The sequence below is a fragment of the Camelus ferus genome, chromosome 7, assembly GCF_009834535.1.
Source record: "Camelus ferus isolate YT-003-E chromosome 7, BCGSAC_Cfer_1.0, whole genome shotgun sequence".
NCBI lineage: Eukaryota > Metazoa > Chordata > Mammalia > Artiodactyla > Camelidae > Camelus > Camelus ferus.
The window spans coordinates 62,621,195-62,641,168 of record NC_045702.1 but is presented as its reverse complement, the minus strand read 5'-3'; the positions used below and the strand labels follow the sequence as shown (position 1 = coordinate 62,641,168).

The 19,974-nt window shown below is 34.4% G+C and overlaps 1 protein-coding gene across 6 annotated transcripts in view; it reads left to right on the top strand.

Annotated features, from left to right (window-relative positions):
• Nucleotides 1-19,974, top strand: part of ANKIB1 (ankyrin repeat and IBR domain containing 1) — a 205,346-nt gene that overhangs the window by 141,062 nt on the left and 44,310 nt on the right. For all 6 annotated transcript variants that reach the window (XM_032484014.1, XM_014553304.2, XM_006177778.3 and 3 more), the window contains 3 exons: nt 96-396; nt 7,252-7,434; nt 15,646-15,763. In XM_032484014.1, coding sequence (XP_032339905.1) covers nt 96-396; nt 7,252-7,434; nt 15,646-15,763 — 602 coding nt within the window. The remainder of the gene's footprint in view (nt 1-95; nt 397-7,251; nt 7,435-15,645; nt 15,764-19,974) is intronic.

Here is a 19,974-nt window from a genome sequence, read left to right as displayed (position 1 = left end):
GCTTAGAAGTAGAGTTCACCTTTTAATTGTATCTTCTATGTATTATTTCAAGGTAGGAAAAAACTCATTTTCATCCTTTTCCTTTACCATTTTAGGACCTTTCTTTTCGGTAGAGATGGAAATCCAAATAAACGGAATGTGCATAATGAAACATCTATGCATTTGTTGTGTATGGGACCTCAAATTATGATATCTGAAGGAGCCCTTCATCCTCGCTTAGCACGCCCCGCAGAAGATGATTTTAGAAGAGCAGATTGTCTGCAGATGATTTTAAGATGGAAAGGAGCAAAACTTGACCAAGGCGAATATGAGAGAGCAGCTATTGATGCCGTTGACAACAAAAAGAATACACCTCTGCACTATGCTGCTGCCTCAGGGATGAAAACCTGTGTAGAGGTAAAACTTTGTGTTTTTTAAAAAATATTCCACATGGTGAAGTCCGTGTCTTGGTAATGTGTAATAATCAGTGTTTGTTTTGCTTACCTTAACATTTGATTTAACCTGTCATTTCTGTCCCTTTTGTGGGTCTAAAGTAATCAGGAGCCCTTGTTATTAAGGAAAACAAACCCACCAACATTCATCCTTGGAGGTAAAATGGAATCAGGAGCAATTAAAAGTTTGCTAACATCCCTGAAGATAACAGTCATTGTAGAGTATCTAGCCCTGAAGTTCCTCGTGCTATACTGCTGCCCAGTTGACTTCCTCATACGGATATTCCAACCAGTCTTCCCTGTCCCCTCCCACCTGCTCCTGACTGCCTTGTTCCTCTTAATGATGTTACCACTATATGCATATCTAGTTTACCTGGATTTACCTTGAGACTGGTTGTTTTGGTTTGATTTGATTTGTTTTGGTTTGGTTTTTGCATTAAACTCATACCACTCATTTGCAGAATAGAGCACTTCCTTGTCTCTTTTGGCCAGCCTCTTCTTTTTATCTCTATTGGCCACCTTCTAACAATGAGTACTTATAGCTAACCCTCACTTTAGTATATTTTTCAGAACTTTCTTAAATAGGAAAATCTGGAGTTTCACAATATTAATCATTCAGAATTACTTATGAGATAAAAGTAACACAGAGAAGAGTGGACTGCAATTGTCTGAAATGCTTATATGTTAAACGTTTATTAAGCCAAACTATAAATAAAGTCACTCTAATTTTAATTTTTTCATATTTCAAAGAATTATTCCAGTGGTAAGCAGACTTTTTTCTGTGAAAACCCAGATAGTAAATATTTTAGGCAGCTGCTCAACTCTGCCACTGTAGCCAGAAAGCAGCCATAGACAGTATATAAAAGCATGGCAGCGTTCCAATAAAACTGTTTGTGGATACTCCCACTTGAATTTCTTATAACTTTCATATATCATGAAATATTCTTTTGATTTTTTTCAGACATTTAAAAATGTAAAAACAGTTTTTAGTTTGTGGGCTATACAGAAACAGGCAGCAAGCTAGATTTGGCCCACAGACCTTGGTTTGCAGTGGATCCCTGCATTACACAAACTAAGAATTGAGAAAGGAAAGCAAAGATGACTGCATACTTTCAGAAGCTTATTTTAAATATATAAAATGACATTATCAATATCTAATAAGTCCTGTATGCTTTAAGTATAAAAGAACTTAAAAAATAACTAGGTAATGGATGCTTAGCACACAAAAATGGAATTCCATTAAAATGTGAATCTGAGAGGAATGTAATACTATAAGTAATATTTTTTTTTCTTAGCATTGAGTTTTGTTTTTCTACTTTAGAATAGAGAGACTTGGGGAAAGAATGACAGGTTAGGTCTATTAGCATAGCCCAATTAAAAGTTTAGTGATTTTTCTCCCCTTGGCAGACTTCCCTCGAGCAAGCCTCATCATTGGGCCTCATTTTATTTATATTGGTGCTTCACTTATCATAGTGATTGAAGAAATGGTTGATATGCCAGAGGTGGTTGTTGTGTTTGTTAGTGCTTCAACTCATTGTGAAAAGCATTTTTTTAAAGAAGTATTATCTTAGATATTTTCAGTGCATCCTTGTCCTACTTGATTATTCAAAGCTTTAAGTGTAGCTACTTATTGTCAGATCAAATAAAGGTCACTAGAAAACCAAAGGTGGTAAGTCACACTCCGCTTTACAGCCACAGGGCCTGTTTGACACTTGGCAGCTATCAGAGCATTTCACACTTCATTGAAAAGCCATAAAAATCATTCACAAGTCTTACTGAAGAGTTTTACTTCATTATATTGTGGTTTTAGCACCTGGAGTTTTAAAACTGTTGTAAAAAGAATTTTAAAATTGTAGTCTCAGCTCAGCAACTGAGTAACTGCTTGTCTGGGCCTCAGTTTTCTAATTTTTAATCAAGAAAGTTATGATTTCATTATTCCCTCCAAAATATTATGATGCTGAGAGCTATATAAATTATTTAGGCAGTAACCGTTACAGGCATTGAAAAGAAGCAGAGATCATTTTAATTTTACTTATCCCAGAAGATTTCATAGGTAGTGGTAATATTTGAATGGAAAAGATTTTGGTTAAAGTATCTGGAGGAGGCTACTCAAAATGTGGCCTTCAGACCTGTAGCATCAGTAACTTCTGGGAGCTTCTTATAAATCCAAATTCTTGTACTCACCAGACTTCCTTCCAGATTCCAAATCAGAATCTCTTGAGGGTAGACTCCAGGAATGCTTTAAGCAAGTTCTTCTGGTTATTCGTTTGCATGTTACAGTTTGAGAAGCACTGTTCTAGGTCTCAAACATGCATATTGAAGTATTTTGCAGAGGTTTGATAAGAAGATGCCTTAAAATGAAGATGGAAGCCATACTAAGTAGAAAATACTGAATGCCAAGGTCAAAAATTTGGGATTGATTTATAGAAAATTGAGTCATTAAAACTTTTTGATTGGCGAAGTGCTATTATGAAAGCAAATAAATTAAGATTAGCCTAATTGTTGTAATGTAGAATAGATTGAAAGGGGTTCTTCTAAAGGAGTGTTTCTTAAAGCCTTGCTACCCAGATAATGGTCCTCAGACTGTCACTGCCCTCAGCCATTTGGGTACTTGTTAGAAAGGCACAATCTCAGGCCTCATCACAAACCGAGTCTGAATTTGTAGTTTAACAAGATTCTAGGTTGATTCATATTCACATTAAAGTTTGAGAAGTCTTGGATTAGAGCAGTAGTCTGTGGGACCTGCAATGAAATCACCTGTAAAAAGTGCATGTATTTAATCCCCACTCTAGATCACCTTAATATGATTATCAGACTACCCAGATATTCTTAATTTGAAAACTTGTATGCTGGAACAGTGGTTGTAACCATGGCTGCACAAAAATTCCCATAGTATAGACCATACCTCATGCCAATAAAATTGGAATTTCTGAGAGTGGACCCCAAGATACTAGTATTTTAAACTTCTTTAGGTGATTCCATTATACAGCCAAGGATGAAAACCAATGTACTAGAGGAAGTGATAGGAGTTAGAATATTATTTCACTAATTCTGCTGTGAACTTGTTGATAAAGAGCGTGGATCTGTGTGGTAGCAGTAGAAATGGAAAGAATGAGGCAGATGCAAGGGACATTGTGATGATGTGGTAGCATTTTGGCGAGTTGGTCAGTTATACAAGAAAGTAAGGGAGAGAAAGGTTAAAAATGATGAAGGCTTTTAAATGTTAATATTAACAATGGTGAGCTATCTTTGGATGATATAATTTTCTCTCTTTGATTTTTCTACATTTTCTATAACAATCTGCTACCATACTATAATTAGAGTAAAATGAAATAACTTTATTTTTAAGTAAATGGAGCATGGTTTTGAACCTAATTCACTTTGAGGTCTGCTAACAATTAACAGACATTTAAAAAGTGAAATGAGGTATTGTATGTCAATTATACTTCAGTAATAAAAAGAAAAAATTGTAAGTGAGATACAGTGAAGGGATTGGCTAAAAGGAAGGGAGAATATCTTGAGTTTCATTTAGAAGGAGACTGAGGTCTTAGATTACCCACATGAAATGGTATTCAAGCTATTAAAAATTAAAACTAACTGGGAGTAAAGAATATAGATTTAGAATTGAGTGTTATTTGCATGGAGTTGATAACTAAAAGCAAGATAAGGTATAGATGAGAAATCCAATGAAAAAACTTTAGATTATAGATAAAATTACAGAATTAAAGTCACAGCATCAATTTGAAGAATGTCCATGTTTAAAGGGAGTGAGAACCAGAAGTGGCCTACGACAGAAACAGAAAAAGCAGAAAAGTGAACCAAAATAATACAGTGTCAAGGTTGCCAAGAGAAGAATTTCAAGGAGAGGAGATAGTCAGTCATTTGACATGCTACAGAAAGCTGAGAAAGGTTGTTGGATTTGAGAGGTATTAATGACTTTCAGGAATATTGTTACAGTTTAACAGATATCTCTGCATTTTCTGCTTAGTGGTGTTTCACCCTAGGCCACAAAGGTCAACATGCTGAAATACTTTTTTAAAAAGTACTCCTCCAGTGTCAGGAAGTACTACTGTTTGCTAGCTAGCTTCTATGCCAAAGGTAGCATAAATGCTGATTTTCCTTGCCAAGACAAATGCTGCAAACATGGACCCTCCATTCCATCACCGATTATGAGTTTATCTCCAGGTACCATTTGCAGCAGTGAGATACAAGTCTTTATAGTCCCCTCACCCCTACTCAAACTCATTTGGGGACTCCTTTTGAAGACAGATTACCAATCAAGGCAAGAAATATAACCTAGGTTCTAAAAATGGTCAGAAGTGACTCTCAACAATGACTTCTCACACATTTCCTCTCCACACATCCATTTTTTGACCCCAAGGAATGCTATCTATACCCTGAAGTAAAGGAATCTTGAAGAAGATTCCTTTTACCAATATTCTGGAATGGCACAACCTCTTAAATTTTGTTGTCTTTGCTTTTGCTGAAGACTGAGGCATTAACTTAAAGACAATTTAACTTGTTTACTAATATTTAGAATCTCTCCCATAGTAGTATCTGTTGTGAAAGTAAATCAAATCATGGCTTTGAAAGCTGTCCCAGTGTGCATTTTAGAAATCATTTTCTACCACTCTGAATAAAGAACCAGAGAATAAAGTCAGCTGTCTTAGTTCTATAGCAGTCAAAGTAAATAGTCTATTTTGTGTTTAAGTGTTGGATAACCTGTGAAGCAGAAAGGCTAAAAACAGTAATAGACCCTGCAGTAGGTATAAGTCTGTGGACTTAAAACAAATCCCCAGCTTTGAATAGATTAGGTAATATAAATATATCAATTTTCCTACTACATAGACCACATTCTAGGGTCATTGCTTGTCAAACTTTTATGTGCATAGGAATCTCCTTGAGTTCAGAATCAGATTCTGATTCAGAGACCTGGAGAGGTTGGTGGTAATGAAAAGATTCAGCATTTCTAATAAACTCCCTGGTGATAATACTTGTCCCTAGACCATACTTGGACTTAAGAAGGTTCCAAGTGATAAATAGCAGCTGATCTGACCTTGCCTTAAGGCTCTAGAAGGAAGGACTGCTGAGAGCTGTGCTTTCCACATGTAATGGGTAAACATTTTAAGCTTTGTGACAGTAAGTCTGTGTTTCATATTCTCTTTTTTGCTTTAATTCAAGTACAGTCAGTTACAGTGTGTCTATTTCTGTGTACAGCACGTTTCAGTCATATATATACATGCATATATTCATTTTCATATTCTTTTTCATAATAGGTTACTACTCATATTCTTCTTGATCTGTTTGTTTGCTTGTTTTTACAATTTAAGAAATGTTTTAAATTATCTTAGCTGTGAAGTATACCCTTGTCCTAGAGCAAGAAGACAAAGTCATATCCATTGGATTTGTCAAGTTAGCCCATGGCTTTCTAGACCTGGCGTTGATATAAGTTCCTTATTTTGTCAAGGCCTCTTGGGATGACTGTAGAGGAACCCTAAGGATTGCAGTTCCAAAAGCAGTAAAGGAACTTTATAGAAAGATCTATGTGTTTGTTGGAGGGAGGGGAGATAAAATAATTTGGAAGAAAATGAAAAGAAGCTGCCATTTTGGTTAACTCCCATAAAAAATGAAAACCTCTAAAAATATTCAAGTCATAAATAAGATCTGGGGAGAACTTTATGGTGGGTTGTCAGGGTACATTTGACTTCTTTAATTTATGTGATTAGCCTATTCTTTGTGTCAGTACAATATCTAGCCATGGTTAAGAACTTGGTCAAACTTGTGTCTGAATCGCAGTTCTACTACTTACCTGTTGGGTAACTTTGGTCAAGTTACTTAATTCTTCTGAAACATCATAATATCCATGCCACATGGAGTTATTAATATTAAATAAGGATGTGTATTTGAAGGCTTAACATACTGTTTGGCACTTGGAAAGCAGTGAGTAGTGGCTCTTACTGTGTTACTATGGTTGTGATCGAATCCTATAAAAGAATCAACTCCGTGACAAATTGTCAGGCTGTCCTTTAGAGTTGTCCTAGGTTGTGGCCCTCATGTACTTCCTAAAGTCTGTGCGGACATAATGGGGAAACTTGAACCTACATCCCTTAGTAACAACTTACTTAACCTCTCCAAAACCAACAGAAACCTCAATAGTGAACAAGTCAAGTCACTATTACATGTATTTTTAAAAGTGGGATTTCTTTGGGCAGAATCCCACCTTTAAATATCAAGAGATTGTTTGATAGAGTACCTTACCTTCCCAACTTGGCTATCAGTAGCTATTCCCATCAATTATTTTGATAAATACTGAAAATAGTTTTGTTTCAGTGACTTGCTCAACCTAACTTATTTCTGTGTTTAACTGGGTAATGAATGATAACAAACGAAAACTTTTGTCTGCCATGTCAGGACATCCAGGTATTTGTGGTTAAAGTAACAGCCATGTCCTTCTTTTTAAGAAAGAGTTATAAAAATGTTTAAAAATTTTAAGTATTGAATGACTATACGATTACTCATGTTTAAGTAAAACTTTGTTTGGATTGGACAGAATGCTTAACAATTTCTTTATAAAGTTTAAGAAATTGGTTTGTTGTTGTTTTTAACCAAAGGAAGTCATCTTAACACTGATAAACAAGAATTGCTAATCTTAAAATCAGAAGCCAGTTGTATCTAAATAACTTTTATTGTCATTTCAAGTACATACTGTTGAATTTTTGTTGTACTTACTTTATTTATTTTTAACTTTTTAATATGTAGCATGAAATAACCTGTCATTTAAATGTATAATTGCAGATATTTTAAAATAATTCTTGTTTAGCTTTTAGTAAAACATGGAGGAGACTTGTTTGCTGAGAATGAGAATAAAGATACACCTTGTGATTGTGCTGAAAAGCAACACCACAAAGATTTGGCCCTTAACCTGGAATCTCAAATGGTTTTCTCACGAGATCCTGAAGCTGAAGAAATAGAAGCTGAATATGCTGCGTTAGACAAACGAGAGGTGAGTTTTTTCTAAAATAAATATTATATGGATTTTATTAAATTTTATTTTCTTGTTTAAAACCCAGTTTGTATGGTCTTTGGAGTATGCTAAATATCCTGTCGTCTGCATAGCCATAAGTCTGAAAATACACCTAGAAAACCTGGATGTGGTGTCTATCCTCTAACATATGTAAGTATGTTTGCTTACATATAAATAGACGTGCTGTTGCATGAATGAATCCTAACCACTCCCAGTACTCCAAGACTCCAGTCCTCCTGTTCCTCAGACTCCCCCTATCTTCTACATTGCTCTTATCAACAAATAGGCTTTGGTAATGCCCATCTTAAAAAACAGAATAGAAAAACAAAATTAAGAGTTGGCTGTACACTGACCTCCTTCCCTTCCCTTCCTTCTTCAGCTCATTGCAGTGTGACTTTCTTCCCTTCTATTCTGTTAGAACTGCGCTTGTCAGGGACATCAAGAGTCACCATGTTGCCAAATTCAGTAGGTACTTTTCTCTCCTTATCCTACCTGAATTCCTCAGCAGCACTTGACACAATTAATCACTCCCTTCTTAGTGAAACACTCTTCCCTTGGCTTCAGGTACATTGCTCTCTGGTTTTCCTTTAGCCAGTAAACATTATCTTTATCCACTCAAGTGTAAATGTGGCAAGCATTCTTGATTCCTCACACCCAAACAATCTGAGAATCCTGTCCATTTTACTTCCAAAAACATAACCCAAATCCATTTACTCCTCTCATTCTCTACTCCTACCTCCCTGGGTCCTCTCCACCTTCACTTTTCATCTGAGCTACTGTGGTAGTTCTCCTGACTGATCTCCTTCTATTCTGGTTCCCTGAGAATCAATTTTGTGCCCAGTAGCCATAATGACATGTTTAAATTTAAATTAGAACATATCACTTAAGCCACTTAGTGACTTTTCATTGTACTTAGAATAAAATTCAAACTATTTGCTCAGATATACTTCTCCAACATCATCTCAAATCTTTTTTCCTGACATACTTTACTCAAATTACACTACCTAGACTACACTAAGGCTTTTGCATTTGCTCTTCCCTATGTCTGAAATCATCTCCCAAGTTTTCTCTTGATTGGCTCAATATCAGTTCTTCAGAGAGGCAATCTTGGACCATTCTTTCTAAAGTAGGTCCTCCCCTTCCATTATTCTTTACTATAATACTCTGTTTATTTTTCATAGCACTTACCATATCTATAATCATTTTGCTTGTTTATTTGTTTACTTGTTTTTTGCCTTTCTCTTCTGTTAGACTGTCAACTCCGTGAGGGCCGGAACCATAACTGCCTAACTCAGCAGAATATTTCCAGTGTCCAACACACTGCATGCACAGTGGGCATCCATATTTCTTAAATAAGGAAATTATTATGACACAATAAATTTTTGCCTTCAGAATTCTTTCTGATTCCTCAAGTATTCAATGCTAACTTGATTCTAAAAGGACTTATGTAACTGTTATTTGTATGTGTTTAGAAGAATAATTGTATTGTCTGTTTTTTTTTCCCCTGAATTCCTGATAGTTTTTAAGCTTCTGTACTCTCCAGATGACCAGAAAAACTGAGTTTCTTGAAACTAAAAGATGTACTTTTTTTTTTTTTTACCTTTTGTGTTTCTATAGTTACATTATTTTCTAGGGATGCTTATTCAGATGAAGTACACATAGAAAATGAGAGCAGATGTCCTAACCACTGTCACATGGTTGTTGAATCCACAGTTACCCTGAATGAGTTATGCCTCTTCTTTTTTTAAATGAGGAAGATAAATCACATAATAGTTGAATAACCTTCCAAGATCAAAGTGAGCTGAATCTGATTCCTCTGACTTCGAGTTTAAGCATCTCTATTTGCTATATAACCTTTCTGCCTACCTTTTGCAATCCATGATCTTGAGTAAGACAAATTATTCATGTAAGAATTAATATAATTCATCCAGAAAACAACATTTGAGCAGTAATATTTTAGAAAGATATTTATGACTATGTTTAGGCTTTTTTTCTATGATATTATCTTAATTTGTAATTAAATCATAAATTAATAGCACTCATTATCAATAGTTTTAAGATCTAAATGAACTATAATAACTATAATAAACTGTTATGTTAAGTTTAAAAAAAGGTTACTGAATGGTTTGATACTAATTATATAGAAAGAACTCCTATGTACTGGAAGAAAACCAAAATGATAACTGTGATTATGGGTAATTTTCTTTACTGTTGTTATTTTCTCTATTTTCATGCATTACCTAAAATTTATAATGAATATTTATTGCTGAAAAAAATTTTTTTCTCCTTCTGACTATACCCTCTCAATGGTAACAGTTTCTTTTGTGTGCTACCAGACTTAAGAACATATGTGCATATAGAATTTTTAATGCAAAAGGAAGATCATATAGTACATAGAGTTCTGGTAAAATATTTTTTCGACTTAACAGTAGTATATCATGAACATCTTTCCCAAGTCAGAACATATGATCTACGTATTATAACCACTTGCCTATTGATGACCTTTTAAATAATTTTGGTATTTTTGCCATTAAAAACAAGGCTAACATGATTATTTATCTACTCATTACATATATATCTTTATTCTGTTGTGTCATTATTGTGATTAAAACCATAGTTCTGAAGTCATACTGAATGGGTGCATATACTGGCTCCACAATTTACCTATTCTGTAACCTTGAGCAGGTTACTTAATCTCTCTGCTTTAGTTTCTTCTTTGTTAAAATGAAGATAATAATGGTCTCTACTTTTTAGGGTTGTAGTGATCCTTAAATGAGTTAATATATGTAAATACGTAGAGCAGTGCCTAACTCATTATAAGTGTTATCTAAGTGTCTGCTGTTATAATCATGATTGTTATATCATTGTTAATGCATTTGGATACACACTTTTAAAGTATAGTCCCTATAAATTTGAAGAAGTTGGTTTGATGGATCATAAGATATATACATTTTAAATTTTAAAAGATGCTGTTAAACTGTCCTGAAAGATTATATCGGCTTTCTTTTTTTCCATTACTGTATAACAGCATTTTTTCCCATTACTGTATAACAGCATTTTTTCCCTCACAGTCAGCATTTTTAGTTTTTGCCAATTTGGACAAATAAATAGTACCTGTTTGAATTTACTTCTTTGATTATTCTGTGAGTTGATTGTTCATTTGCTTTTTTTTCTGTGTTTGTGTTTTCTGAATGGTTTCTAAGAGAACTTTGCATATTTTTCCATATCCAAAGTTTTTCACTTTTAGGGTATTCTGAGGTGTGGATTTTATTTCGTTTATGGCTTCTGAATTTGTTTCATACTGATATTATAATCATATGCCCCTATATTTTCTTCTAATTTTGTAGTTTTGTTCTTAATCCATATTGGATTTATTTTCATCTACTGCTTAATAATTTAGAAAAATAATACTTTAATAAATATATATCTATACACATATGTTTATAGCAGCACTATTTACAATAGCCAAAAGTTGAAAATATCCCAAATATCTATCAACAGCTGAATAGATAAATAAAATGTGAGGTGTACATACAATGAAATATTACTTAGCCATAAAAGGAATGAAGTACTAATGCACTCTACAATATGGATCAATCTCAGAAGTGTTACGCTAAGTGAAAGAAGACAGACACAAAGGTCACATTGAATAACTCCATTTATATGAAATACCCAGAATCAGTAAATCCATACTGACAGAAAGCACATTAGTGGTTTCCAGGGGCTGGAAGAAGGACCGAATAGGGAGTGACTATTTAATGGGAATGGGGTTTTCTTTTGGGGTGATGAGAATGTTTTGAAACTAGATACAGATGGGGTTGTACAACATTGTGAATGTACTAGAGACCAATGAACTGTATGCTTTGAGATGGTTAATCTTAAGTTCTTTGAATTTCATAACAATTTTAAAAATAAGAACAAAAAACAATGCTTTCCTTAAAATTTCTTTTTATACCTTCTACTTTGACCCTGATCAACTTTTTGATTATTCTGCCTATGCTAGTAGTTTTACATGGTCTGCTATGTAATGTATTAAGCTTCATAATTAGGTACTTTTAAAAATTCATGTTCCCAAGATGGACTGTTTAGCTAAGTTTCTTGATTCAGTTAATGATCTGGACTGTGTATAACATTATATCTTTATAATTTCTTCTTAACACACTTCTTTTCCTCTGGATGATTAGTTTATAAATCAAAAATCTACTTCTTCATCCCTTCATTAACAAAATTCTGAGTGACTGCTCCACTGGATACTGTTTTAAAGAGCTTGGAGATGTAGTGAGGAACAAAGATAAGCCCCTGTCCTCTAGATGCTTATATTTTAGCATGAATAGAGAGATGTACACAAATAAGTTTAAAAAATAAATGAACATAATTTATGAGAGTAGTAACTGCTATGAAGAAATAAAAACAAGGTGATGTATCAGTGATAGCTGGGAAGAGTGTGTTTAATTTATCTAAACCCCCAAAGAAAGAACAGAAACCAGTGAGTATTGGGCCTAGTAAGGGTCAGGCTCTGTAAGAGTAGATTGTGTGACTGTATCTAGGTAAATGAAGAGAAACTGAGCAGCACACCACAATGACGGCCATCCAAGGAACCCATCCACTCCTCTCCCATCCCAGTCTATAACTCAAGGCTCTTTTTTTGGCAAGTAACCCATATGGCTGGACATTGCCTTAGCTGGCTACCCTAGTTAGCAGGAGTAGTTGCCTTCCTCTTAGGTTAAAGTAAAGATCCAGGTAGCCTTGGTCTTGATCGCAAGGCAAGAATAGCTGGATAAGAAGAGGGGAAACTGAAAGACAAGGGTCTGAGAATCCTGAACTCTTTCTCCAACTACTGTTTCCCCACCCCCTCTCAGGCTAAACTCATGAATCAACTAATGAGAACGTATTTTACCTATATAATCAGAGCGAAAGCTCTTTTCATTGTGGAAACGATAAAAACAAATACTTCTTTCATAATGAAGTATTTGTCAATGAAACAGTTTTGGAAGATGCTATCTCTTCATACATGACATCAGAGTGGTATAGTTTATATGTTGGGTTGTTTCACATTTCTTCAGTGGTATTTTGGCAGCAGTAGTATATGCTTATGCAGAAGAGGCACTTTTATTCGCTTCCTCTTTAAATCAATTTTCTTTTTCTTTCTTTATATGTGTACTGGACTGCTTTGATGGTTTATGTTAATCTGAAAACAGAAGCAGTTTATCTTTGCAACAGGAAAGAGAAAGGCACCTTCATTTTAGTCCTTCCTACAGAAGAGAGGCATAGTGCCCACTTGGGACTGAGCAATGTATTGAAATGCTTCACATGACCTAATTATAGTTTTGTTGCAGAGATTTGGACTGAATATGTTACATGTTTATAAAGGCAGTATGTCTTTCTCCTTTAAGAACTGTTTTTATTTCGGGTGTAACCTATCTGAGTTTTAAACTACATTTTAAAAAACTTAATACAGATTTATATTATTCCTTTCTTAATATATCTAAGTCAAATCTTATTTGGCTCAACATAAATGAGGTAGAATGATGGCTAATCTAATAAAGAATATTTAGGAAATAGTACCAAGAAATGTACAATTGTCACCACTAGGACTATCAGGAAATATTGGCTCTCATTGCTGAGACAGAAGTACCTGGAGTCTCAAGTCTGAACTTGGAACACATTTTCTAGAAGCAATGCTATACATAGTGTATACTTTCTAAACTGGAATGAGTACTACAGATTTAACCATAAAAGGATTTGGTAGGTTTTTGCAGGGGAAAGTTGGTTCACAAATAGCTTAAAAGCAAACTGTACATGATTATTTGTGAGGGAGGGGTGGTTTAAAGGATAGTTTGAATTAAATTTCCCTTTTTTCCTGTTTTAGTTAATGGTTTCCCTATATAGAATAGTTTAGGTTTTAAATTTCTTCTTCTAGTTAAGGTCATAGGATACCTATATATGTAGAGATCCATGGCAGTATAACTGAATGCATATATAGGTGTAGTACACTGTTAATGCAGTGTGATATGAAGTGTATTTAGCATTAAGTCTTGGCCACCATCTGTAAAAGGAATAGTACTGCAGACTGATTGAGTGTGTGCCCTGCCACTGTTGAAAGCTCTTTAACATCCCCAGTGAATTTTTCCTCAATTTTTTAATTAAATTTTTTTCTGCCAAACATGCTTTTATAAAAGGAAGCAGAACAAAATTTTAAATATTCATTATTCTACCACTTATATATACTTGTACCATTTTGCAAGATGCCTTCCATTTTTCATCAATGTGATGATATTGTATGCTTTATATCCTGTAGTTTTTTCTCCTTAACATTTCTTGATATTTACAAACTCCATGGAAATCATTTTAAATGAGTGCTAACTATTCTAACATGTACATGTCCTATAACTCTCTTAATGTGCCTTTGGGTTACTTGCATTTTGTCACTTTTAAAAGTAACATTATGAATGATCAGTTTTGTTCACATTTGTGATTATACCTTAAGATATATTTCTGCAAGTAAAATTATTGGGTCAAAAGATGAATGTTTTAAAGGTTCATAATACATGATGGTTAGTTGTTAAATGATATACCAATTTTTATTTTTACCCACAGTGCATCAGAAGACCGTCTCATTGCAGCCTTACCAATATTAAGGGTTTTTTTTGTTTATTAGTTTGTTTGTTTAAACCTTGGCCAATTTTTTAGGTAAAGAATTTGAATATTTAAGGATGTTTGTGTTTTTGTAACGATATTTTAAATTTACTGATTGTCACAAATTCCACATATATTAAAAGCAACACACTTTTTATGTTTAAATCTTGACAGATTTTTATGCAGTCAAGTTTGTCAGTCTTTCTTGTCATTAATACACTCATTGTTTATGTATGCATCCCTGCCAGAAGACACCTGAGGATCAGGAGACTTATCATTGTCAACTAAGAGAAATTATCCCTGGTGAATAACAGTTCCCATCATATGGGTTTAAGTAAGAATTGATTAAATGGCTTCCATGAAAACCAAAAAAAAAAGCAAGAAATAAGGATAATATCTAATTTTAAAATATCTGTAAATCAATTATAATGGATAGGGTTTGCTGAGTGCCTAGAGCTCTCTGGAATCCATGAAAGAAAGACATCCTCAACAGTTATTATTCTGATAAGTACTTGAGAATTTCTACTGCTTTTTAAATTATGATCTGTGATTCTGTGCTTACTGCAATAAGCTGGTTACATTTGTTTAAAGAATTGAAACAGGTATGTGTATCAGTATTAGTAATAAAAACACAATATTGAATAAAAATAAAAGCAAAATACTCAGTGTTATATATACAGTGTTATGCATAATATTATGACAGCTACAGATCAAATTCATGGTAGTGATTGCCATAGACAAGGTTAGGGAAAATAAGGGGAATGTAATGGGGAAAGCATGTCACAGGTTATGTTAGCTTTTATAAATTTCTCAGTAGTGAGACATTGTGATTTTATTCTTTATATGTTTTCTTTTAAAAGCAAAAAGAGAGAATGAGAGAGAGAGATAAAGGATAGCAAAAAAATTTTAAAAACCTGAAATGGTACAGTACCTTTATAAAAAAAAATAAAACAAATTATGGGGCATTAACAAACACTTGAATAAACAGAGACAATACATTTATGAGTAAGAAGTCTGAATAGTATGGCATATTTACTTCTCCAAATTAATTAATCAGTATGTCATAATCCCACTAGCAGTCCATTGGATCTTAACAAGTGTAAATGTTTGGTGGTTCAGTGATTAAAACTGTCTAAGTGAACCCACATATATTTATACACAAGTGACTTACAATAAGACAAGACTAGATAAAAATACTTCAGAACTTTAGTCATGATTACTGCTCAGTAGTAGAATTATAGGTTGTTATTTCTGATACTTTTTTGTATTATTAAAATTTTCAAAATATAAAGCAAAGTGGTCTTGTCATTATAGTATACTTCTGTTTTAAAATAAGGTGCATGAGCCCAGAAATCCACTTTCCAGCTTAAATAAGACTTGTGAGAGAGTAATTTGAAGTCCATGATAATGGAGGATACAAAGCCTTTTTAACTTCAGTACCAAACTGGAACTGGAAGATTAAATAAGTGATAATCATATATATTTATTTATAGGCATTTAGAACTTCCTAAGAGTAAAATAGCCAATTTAATTTTGTTTTTCTTCTTTTTAAAGCCTTATGAAGGATTAAGGCCTCAGGATCTTCGTCGATTGAAAGATATGCTTATTGTGGAAACAGCAGACATGCTCCAGGCTCCACTGTTTACTGCTGAAGCTTTACTTCGAGCTCACGGTAATGAAAGAAATGTCTTGTGCTTCTGATAACATGAGTGCTTTTTGAAACTTTTCAGAGTTAAAGGGTGCCTATTTTATTGTTTTAATGTAGGACAAAATAGTTTTCTGAACAAGCCTAATTTGCTTTTTGTGAAGTGGTTACTGCAGTGCTCAGCATCCCCATAACATTTTGTATTCTGAAGTAAAGACTGGCTATAAACCATACAGCAGAAATAGTACATTTCTTTTTTAAAATTGAGCTACTAAATCAACTTACAGATTGTCTAATTTTTGAAATGTATCTGATTTGAGCTGGTTGAGTTGGAATCCATACTCCTAGTCCTGCTTTTGGCATTTATTTTTACTAAAGTCAATTATATAAAGTCAGTTAACTAATAGTTATGTTATTAGTATTATGTAAGAGTGATTTCTCACCATGAAATGAACAAAATGAAATTATAGAGTCAACACAGAAATACACTATCCCTTTTAAGGGTGTGTTTTTGGCGGGGTGGGGAGGTTGTTTTTGAGGACTACTTAGGGAAAGTGCTCAGCTTGTTGTAAGATCTCTGTGATGCCTAAGACAGCTGTTCTGGACAGCTGTCTCTGTGATGCCTAAGACATGCTGAATTGGACCCTCCCATTGCACACTTAATATTTGACATTTTAGCTTGTTTCAAAGACAAGTTTTTCTGACTTAGAAATTATTTTTAAAAAGAGAAAGATAAATGGTTATTCTCGTCCAGTAATTTTGAGGCATACCTGTATTTTAACTATAAGTCTTTATCACCTATATGAGAATAGAATGTCAACTTCCAACATTTTTAATATAATCTTTTGATCAGAAGAAAGTTTAAAACTCCATATTTCATCATCTTTTGATCACTACTGTAAATAATTTGGTATATAACCCTCCAGAATCACTACCTTCAGTATTGATATTTTCCAGAATTCTGTATTTGACTCTCTTTTCTGCTTTATATAACAGTAGCTCTAGATTTTAGTGCAAATAAAAATTGCCTGGGAAACTAACCAGGGATTGCTAGGACTACTCCAGAGAGTCTAAGTCATTAGGTGAAGGGTGAAGCATAAAAATATGTGCTATGTGCTGTAAACAAGCCTACCAAGTGGACCACTATCTGAGAGACATTGCTGTGTACATTTATCTAATGAAACCAATGGTTCCAAAACCCACATAAACAATAAATGTATCTATAACCTGACCTTAATAAAGTATTCAAGACTATGTTTCTAAATGTCTGTTTTACATTTGGCCACAGTCGCATGATTTCTCTTTCTAAATATCTCTCATTCTCTCCCCACCTTTCCTAGCTCTTTCCATTCTCACTGCCACTGACTTAAATTCAGGTTGTCATTATTTTTTATCTAAATTGTAATCGGCTGAGTTCTAGTCTCCACTGTTACCATTCCTCTTCACCCTTACTAATTTTTATATTGCATTTTAAAATGCAAATTTGAACATGTAACTCCCCTGCTGAAAAACCCTTCACTGGCTCTCTACAGACTTAAAGACATCACAGCTCTTTAGTAGTAGACCTTCATGACCCAGGCTTCTTTACCTGGGCTGTCAATTTCCCCATTTCTTTACTTACCCACTATTCCTACTTGTCCTTAAAAATTACCTCTTCCAGGAAACCTTTTCTGCTTCCCAAGTCTGCACTGAGACCCTTCCTGTCTCTTCCCAAGTTTTTTTAACTGATCAACTGCATTTTCATTCCATTGATATTTCCCCATGTTACTTCTTTTACATAACGCTCAATTCTAATAAGGTGATATCTAATTGAATTGATATCTAATTTGTCTGTTCTGTGGTAACTTTCTTGATAACTTACTTAAGAGTTCTGTGTTTCCCCTATTAAGGCATAAAATAGAGGTTAAATGCAGGTCTTCAAACAGACATCTCTTTTATACTGTTTAGGTAATATCAGTGGCATTTGATAATCAAATAAGATTTTCAGAGATACATGATTTTAGTGAATAAAACAGACAGTGCACAGAGCTACATTTATAGTAATTGTCAGAACCTGGATGGTCTCTGTTTCAGAGTTATTAAACTGAGCTATTTGGTAGATTTATAGATCGTATCCTTGGTGACATTCATTCAGCTTTACATGGAAAAATACATTTAAGTATTATGTTTGTTTGTCAGACTTAGTCCCAAAGTAATGAAGTGGAAGACAGAAGACAGATTAAGCAGAAGACAGAAATGTTTGGCAGAATTTGCTAAGCAGTAATTGAATTTTAAGGACGACTCTGTTAGGAATACAAGGTCATTCTCTGAACATTTCCTCAGTAACTTATGTAGTTGAATGCTACCTAATGAGAAAATAAGTAAAATTTACTTACCTGTTTCTTTAAAATACGAGAATAAGGCTAATTTCCTTGTCCTTAGAGTAAATGTGTATTGAAGTATATTTTTAAGGTTCTTTGGAGACTTATCACTTCTACAGGCAATTAGACATCAGTAGTCCACATCTTCTCTTCTCACTCCACTCTCTTCCTAGGAAATGATGTCTTCTCTCCAGGCTTCTATAAATTTCTCCCTCTGGAGTAGACCTGTTGTCTGAGCTCTATACACATACATAACTGCCTGTTTGAAAGCATCTCTGGGCTATCTCAAGCCCCTTAACCGCATCATGTCTGAAATTAAAACCATGCTCTTAAACCTGCACCTGAATCTCTGATATTCCCTGTTTACATAGATGACAGCACCAACCAATGAACTTGGTATTCCTGGGAAAACAGCTTTGATATTTCCTCTCCTTCAACCCTATGTCCTATTGTCACCAAATTGTCCCTCTTACCTCCCAAATCTTAAATTCTCCATCTCCATTGCAGCCAACCATGGTCTTAGCCGCCATCATCTCTCACTTACACTTCCCGATAGCCTCCTTTCTAATCTACCCTGCAATCTACTCTCACCCTATCCAATCCCTTTGCTTTTCCATACTGTAGTCAGAATGGTCTTTTCAAATCTAATTGTGACAACCTGTTCTTCCTAACCCTAAGCCCAACTTTTCACTGACTTCCTCTCACTCCTGAACTGATGATGGGAAGCACTTATTTAAAAGTCCTAAATGCCTAGTCCCTCTGCCTATTTCTTCAGCCTCAGTCACACAGTGCTTCCGCTCTGTTCTCAGTGCTCCAGCTGCATTGACCTTTTTAATTTTACAAGGATACTGCCTTCTCCTGCCACAAGGCCTTTGAACATGCTAGGTGCCATCTGTCTAGGATATCTTTTCCTCTCCCTTTTACCTAGTTAGCGTCCACTGACCCTTCAGATGTCTGCTCCAGGCCATTTCCTCAGCCACCTTCTCTGACCTCCCTGAATGGGAGTCTCTACCTGTTCTTAATGGTGCTTCTGTCAGTGGTAATTTTTTTAAATGTGTTGATTTTACTTAATATTTTTCTCCTTACTAGACTATTAAGTTCCATGAAGGCAGGAATCATGCCTGACTTTTCCTCCCATTGTATCCCTACTGCCTGACATAGTGTATGGCACATAAATGACATTCAGCAAATATTTGCTGAATAATGATATGATGGAATCCAAGCAGAAACTGGGCTGGAAAACATTTGTAGTAGATAAAACTAAAATTTAGCATATTTAATATCTGTATATAAATTATAGTAGTTCTTTTTTTCTTTACTGAAAAGTGTTATAATGGAGGAAAAATAATCATCTTGTGCTAAGAAAGTTTTAATTTTTTAAGTAGGCACAAACACACCTCATTTTATTGCACTTTCCTTGATTGCACTTTGCAGATACTGTGTTTTTTACAAATTGAAGGTTTGTGGCAATGCTACAATGTCAGATGATGGTTAGTGTTTTTTAGCAATAAAGTGTTTCAATTAAGATACTCTCTCATCTGTTAAGTGTGCGATAACATTATGTCTAAAAAAATATATAGTATAAACATAACCTTTCCATGCACTGGGAAACCAAAAAATTTGTATGACTTGCTTTATTGCAGTCGTCTGGAACCAAACCTGCAGTATCTCCAAGTTATGTCTATAGTGACCTATCAAAACACTGAGCTCCGTTTAGCAGCACTTCGTGGAATACACACATATGCAGGGTTTTTCAGTCGTTGGATTTTTCTGCCTCTTTATGATCTGACTCTTATTTCCGTTCTTATCTTCCATCTCCCCAAACCACAGTAAAGTATACTGTAACTTTACAGAACTACTCATTTCTCTGCATTACAC